General features: G+C 40.7%; 1 protein-coding gene across 1 annotated transcript; it reads right to left on the reverse strand.

Moving 5' to 3' along the window:
- Window positions 1-418: 418 nt before the first annotated feature.
- On the reverse strand, window positions 419-6,285 carry LOC143930614 (trypsin-like). The gene is made up of 5 exons (XM_077455110.1): window positions 6,150-6,285; window positions 5,804-5,954; window positions 4,172-4,425; window positions 1,882-2,018; window positions 419-687 (listed from the first exon to the last, which is right to left on the reverse strand). The coding sequence occupies exons 1-5, from the start codon at window positions 6,187-6,189 to the stop codon at window positions 538-540; spliced, it is 732 nt and encodes a 243-aa protein (XP_077311236.1). The 5' UTR covers window positions 6,190-6,285; the 3' UTR covers window positions 419-537.
- Between the last annotated feature and the right edge of the window lie 410 nt (window positions 6,286-6,695).

Here is a 6,695-nt window from a genome sequence, read left to right on the forward strand (position 1 = left end):
GGTGTGTTGAACATTTCTATTTGGACAGGTAATTGATTTTTACCTGTCCTTTTTTGATTGGTTCCAGCCACTCTGGTCTATAAAGGAGTATGTACACTTGGTGATAGTTAGCAATGATTAAGTACTTTGTGTGAAAAGCGTCTGCTGAACAGTGTGGATCCCTCGATTCTACAATAAACCAATCAAATTCTTCATCTCTGGATGTGCCGCTTTTTCTTTTTGTTGCATGGATTTCCTAGGTTGCGGACCTTGGCAGGCACCCAGTCTTGTTGCCACAGTAGTACCAAGAGATCTTTAATTTACAGACAGCCTTGGAGCCGTGTATACTCTACTTCCCTTTTCCCATATTTCTGTGCTCAAGATGAGCAGTAATTCAAGAACCAATAGTTGCAGTAATATATAAAATGAACAAAACAAATATTTTTAAGAAATATGTTTATTCAGTCATTAGAGAATGTAGGTGTAAAGTCTGAGTCTAGCACATCATTTGATGTATTCTAGAATAGAACGATCTGAATAAGTACTTCAGCTGAAAGTTCAGTTGGCAGCCTGAGTGCTGGCGATCCAGGAGTTGTAGTTGCAGACCTTGGTGTAGACACCGGGGTAGTTCCTCAGGGCACAGCCGTATCCCCAGGAGACAATACCCTGTAGCTGTCCATTACACACCACGGGGCCACCAGAGTCACCCTGAAAATAGAAAAAGCATTTTTTAGAACTTTGGGTAAATTACGGTAAATTATAAGTATTTAGATGTGCTGTCTGTGTTTTCATTTTTTCAGGTTAGTTTATCTATATTTTCACCTGGTAATCCAGGGGATGACACTCTTCCTATCCCTGCGTGGCTAAACTCATTACCTCCACTGTATCTATGGAAGGAGCCATGGTAGCCATTAAGGCTGGATTTCAAGTTGGTCTGCCTTTGGTACTACAAGTGGGGTGATGGTATTAGTACCTTATGCAAGCAATATAAGACTGTGTTTACTTCCAGTTTATTTCACAGGAAGTGACAAGGAGACACTGCATGTCTGGCAGGATCAACAGTTAATTCCCATATTTTCTAAAAAAAAATATTCTTAACCTGAAAACGAGAAAAATAATGCAGCCACCATACTTTGGACTGGTAAGCTAAAAGATATTGGGGTTGATGTACTAAAACTGAAGGGTGCAGATGTGCATGGTAGCCAATCAGCTTCTAACTTCAGCTTGAGCCTAGGTCCATATTGGTATGATTTGGCATGCGATTTGACATGTCAACATGACATGACATGCCGGCAATGGCACCGTCTGTATTGATGCAGCTCCAACTTTGCGGTGCTGCACAGATTCCCAAAAGTAGTTCCTGCACTACATTTGGTGACTTTGGTAGGCAATTTGTATAAACATCTGCACAGGAACCCATATAGATGTCTGTCATATCGCCCCCAAAGTCGGACTGAATTGCCAGGTTGAAATCGTGAACCTAGGCTTAAGCTGATTGTTTTTTTTTTTTTTTTTTTTGCAGAGCTGCACCAGATTTTGCACTCTCCAGTCTTAGTAAGTCAACCACATTACATATTATTTCTTGGATTCAGTTATAGTTTAAGATGCTATTTTTCCATATTGCCATAACTTTAGTAGTTGCTTTTCTAACTACTCGATTGCTAAACAATATCTGTTTTACTATGCATTTACGTGGGAAGAAATATCTTTAATCTAATTTCAAAACTTCTCCTGAACATTTGGACTATAAATGATACATTTAATTACTTTTTTTTACATTTAAACTAATATAAAAAAAACTAATTTCTCAGTCTATAAAAACTACTAGTAGTTTGAGATAACACATTTATTTGAAACAGTATAACTTTATATACAAAAATTTAAATAAATCGTGGCAATTACCTGGCAGGAATCCTTGCCTCCCTCCAGGTAGCCAACGCAGATCATGTTGCCTGTAATCTCTCCGGGGTAGGCATTGCTACACTGGGTAGAGGTCAGGATGGGGGCGTTCACACACTGCAGGAGGTTAGGCATGCTGGCTGCAATTAAAACAAATGACAGTTAATAAAATATTGTCTGGAAACAAAAGGAGAAAGAACAAATTGTGTTAAAAAAAAGACAAAAAGTGCATTATATATTTTTAGCCAGAGAAATACTAAATAATTCCAATTATTTATTATTATTTTTACCATTTGCAGCCAGCAGGTGTTGCTTTTGTGGATATTGTGCAGCTCTTTACAATGATGACTTGCAACTATGTTGTGAATTTGACATCTGAATTTGGACAAGCTTATTTGTGACACTGCCTGCTTACAATTTATATATATATATATATATATATATATATATTATAGGTGTTCTTCTTTTCAATCCAGGATTGGATATTGATAAGTATATTAGACTTCTAGGGACTCTACTTTTGTTCCTAGTATTTTATGGTGTTATCTGTTGTTTTATGTGAAATGTGAACTAGAATAAACTTGTTCATTTTAATTGTGTATCTCGTGAAGTCCCAATAAAGTCCATAAGTGGTTGGTGGGGAAATTATGTTGTGAATAATTTATACTGCCTATATTTTGAATAGCTGTAATAAGAAGATGTGATTACACATACAGAGCAGACTCATCACACCACCCCTCTTCCAGTTATAGAGACCTGATGGGTGGGGGTGGGAGAATAAAACATTATTCAGGTTTTATTGCTGCTTGTGTTCTTGCTAAGACATTCACCCTCTTTATTTTTCCTGAAGACCATTGTCACTGGGACTGAAAATGGTGAGAAATCCAAAATTCTGGATGGCTTACAGAATTGGGAAATCTCCCAAAGGGGACACTTGTTCCAAGTTTCAAAAACATTTCAGAATGTATTTCTAAGGCCGCGTACACACGCGCGGACTGTTGGCCCAACTTTGTCCGTCCAACAGTTTGAGCGAACAGTCCGCTCAAACTTAGCATGGACGGACATGGCCACACACGACGGACGAACAGTTTGCTGAAACCGTGCGCGATGACGTGAACGGCACGTACGACGGGATGAAAAATACGACGTCCTATACACTGCAATGCAACCTTCCGACGTGGAAATCCTTTCTGAGCATGCGCGAGACTTAGTTGGCCGAACAAGCCTACACACGAGCGAACAGTCCGCTGAAACCTTGTTTCAGCGGACAGTTTTTCGGAATTTCCGTAAGACCTTGTTCGGCCAACTGTCCGCTGAAACTGTCCGCTGAAGCCCCACACACGAGCGGACTGTCCGCCCAAACACTGTTCAGCGGACAAGGTTGGGCGAACAGTCCGCGCGTGTGTACGCGGCCTTATTGTTTTCTACTTTATTATTTTTTGTTTTTCTTCAGTAAAGTCTAACTAAAAATGCCCCCTCCCAGCTCATGAGGGATCCAGTGCTCAATTTCAATTATAGGAGATGGGATAATACAGAGTAATATCCATCTTACCCCAGAGCAGCCTGCTGTCTGGTCCTACTAATGTGGTGGGACACTCCTTCCACCAGCCACCCTGATGACATGGCCACTGATCATTATGGTGATCCTGCACTGTACGTGATGAACTCAGCAAGAGGGGCAGTGACAAGGCCAGTCAGAGAACGGGCAAGTAGTGAGGCTTTGGAGGTCTGGTCACCACAACCATAACCTCATGGAAGAAGATAGCGGGACTCTGGATTAAGTTAAACATTACTTTGTGTTATTCCAACCCCTTGACAAAACAAGCACTGGATCCTTCATTGCTGGAGGGGTGGAGATATGGTTAATACATTTTTAACTACCCAGAACTAGGGTTTTTGGGATTTGTTCCTCAAAGGAATAATTTTGCCTAAATAAGTCCAGTAGTGCTTGGAGGTGCCATTCCAGGCTGAGTTCTCTAGAACCCCTTTGTCACTCAGGTTAGCAAGAAAAACTAATTTAACATGAAACCACCACTCACCATAGCCAGTCCTGGTGTGGATGTACACATGTGAAAGCCTCAGTCATTGCTGCCCCTTGGGCCATGCCCCCTGACGTGTTTCACCCCACCCACAGGGTTTAATCACCACTATGATTCACACCTAGATTGTCTATGGTGAGCGGCGGTTTCATTCTTACATTTTGCCGAAATGTTCTAATCATGGAAAATTTACTAGAGAAGCATAGCCTTGTTTAATATCAATAATAGATGATGTTACAGTGATGTTGACTTACTTCCACTGCTAAGGGTATTGCCCCATCCGGAGATCACACAGCTTGTGCCGGCAGCAGCGCAACCAGTGGGCAGAGGCACGCTCTTGACGTAGGAGTTGAGGGTGGCGGGAGAGGCCAGCTTGACCAACATGATGTCATTGTCCAGGGTTCTGGAGTTGTATGCAGCATTTCTAATGACCTTGGCAGAGTTGATGAACTGCTCGGTGCCCTCAGAGACAGCAATGTTGTGCTCTCCGAGTCTCACTTGCATGCTCCTGTATAGAGACAAATTCAATGAAATCAGAATACATTTGCATGTTAACCAAAATAATTCTTGATAGAAGCCAGTTAATTTGTTTCAAACTGAGCATCAGTGTAGGTTTGCTTAGTATGGAACATGTACCACGAGTGGCTGGTACGCTCACCTTCAAAATTCCAGGAGTGAAGTACAGTCTTTTGGGTACTGAGAACATTGAATTTTGTTTTGTACAGAGCAGGAAAGGAATTGAGCCTCTGTCAGAGGCCTGTCTTTCTATTGGAGAGATTTATCCTCATTTATGGTCAAGACAGGAAGTAGTATAAAATTGCTTCCAATGAACACACAAAAAAATTACATTCTATTAGATTGGGGAAGTCTTTCTGACCATGTACCCCATATTACATGACAAGAAGTGAGGGGAAAAACTCCAAAGGGGGTCACAGGAATAAATAACACTTGGTCGCATTTTTATCTCATCCCCAGTCTATTCAACATATTACAAAATACCTAGAGAAAGGGTTTAAAGTGGTTGTATACCCTTTTTTGTAACTTTTACCTACAGGAAAGCCTATAATAAGGCTTACCTGTAGGTAAAAAAAATATCTCCTAAACCTGTACGGTTTAGGAGATATTCCCCTCGGTATGCGCCGCTGACTGCAGCGTCGCATGCGCACGAGGGGATTCTCGGCCTGAAAATCCGGCAGTGGCCGGCGGCCGGAAAGAAATCTCCCGCGTGCATGCGCGGGAGTGACGATATCGCGGCTCCGGCCACTCACAGCGCTGGAGCCGCGATACCCGGAAGAAACGCCGAGGGAGCATGTCAGCTCCCTCGGCGTGGATCGTGCCAGATGTGGGGGCCTCGTTCTAAGGTAAGTATTTCATAATGAGCTAGTATAGTATATGAGCATTATGCATACTAGCTCATTATGCCTTTTGCTTTGCAGGTGTTAAAAAAAATAAAATAAATAGCGGGTTTACTACCGCTTTAATGATTAAAGTATTCATTACAGCTGAAAATTTGGTATGTTCATTTTTACATAATTTCATTGGTTCAGCTTCATTATTGTTAGGAGCACTATATTTTTTGCAACGATGGTTATCTATGTATATCTGCTTTGGCTACACAGGAGCTATATGTTAGCAAGAGATTGGAAGCACCAAACAATTTGTGGTAAATTTGACTGCACTTTATTAATAGGTTCTTCACTAATATGGGCATTACCATCTCAAGGGATCTCCTGCTGACCTACCCCATGTCCAACTAACAATCCATTTAACCAGCATGCCACTTTGCTGGTCCACCAGCTGGTAAAAGGTCTGAATAATATATACTACTTTTTTCAATGCCTCTTAACTATTCCAATAAAAAGTGCTGTCATAAAAAGTGCACTTACGCCTTGTAGCAGTGAGCAGCAGAGACCACCCACAGGGAGTTGAGGAGGGATCCACCACAGAAGTGATATCCGGAGTTCAGAGATACCTGCCAGGGCTGAGAGTAGGCTCCACAGGTATATCCTCCGACGATCTTGTCATCGTCCAAGGCAGCTGTAAAACACAACATGTGCTAATTACATATAGAGAGATACATACATATATACATATATATATATACATACATATAAATATATATACTCAAAGGGATATATTAAGTTTCCGTTCATTAAATTTTTTTTTATAAACACTATATATATATATATATATATATATATATATATATATATACACACAATGTATACTCACCAGCTGCCCCGAGGAGCACACAGATCAGAAGGAGTTTCATGGTGTCAATTTTACCAGTGAACAATTTGTTGCTAATAATGCAGGTATTTATATGTTTTACCGGGACCCCCCCTCCTCCCTCATTCCCCCCACCTGTACACTGGCCAGCGTGTCAATAAGAAATGTTCAGGTTAATGTATACACAGTTTTATCTGTATGTTTTTTTTTTTCACACTATCAGCAACCTTCACCATCGGTAATGTTAGTAATTTTTTTTAATTGTATTAGTTTAGTATTTTTTCACACTATTGCATTTCACTTCTTCAAAGGCCAACATATCAAATTGTTTTATTATGATAAGATCAACTTCTCAATAAAGATGGTTTCCACTTTTACAGGATAAGGTATTAAGTGATGTTTTTAAGATTATGTAAAAAACATATAAATGGCCAAACTCATAGAAACGACCGCCAGATCCAAAATCAATCTAGATGGATCCCCTGATGATGTGCATGCACACAAAGTGCATAGGGAGGACCCTTGCATGCTGACATCATACCGCCGCAT

The sequence above is a fragment of the Lithobates pipiens genome, unplaced genomic scaffold (genome assembly GCF_037356315.1).
Source record: "Lithobates pipiens isolate NorthernLeopardFrog02 unplaced genomic scaffold, aLitPip1_a1.2 Scaffold_25, whole genome shotgun sequence".
NCBI classification, from domain to species: domain Eukaryota; kingdom Metazoa; phylum Chordata; class Amphibia; order Anura; family Ranidae; genus Lithobates; species Lithobates pipiens.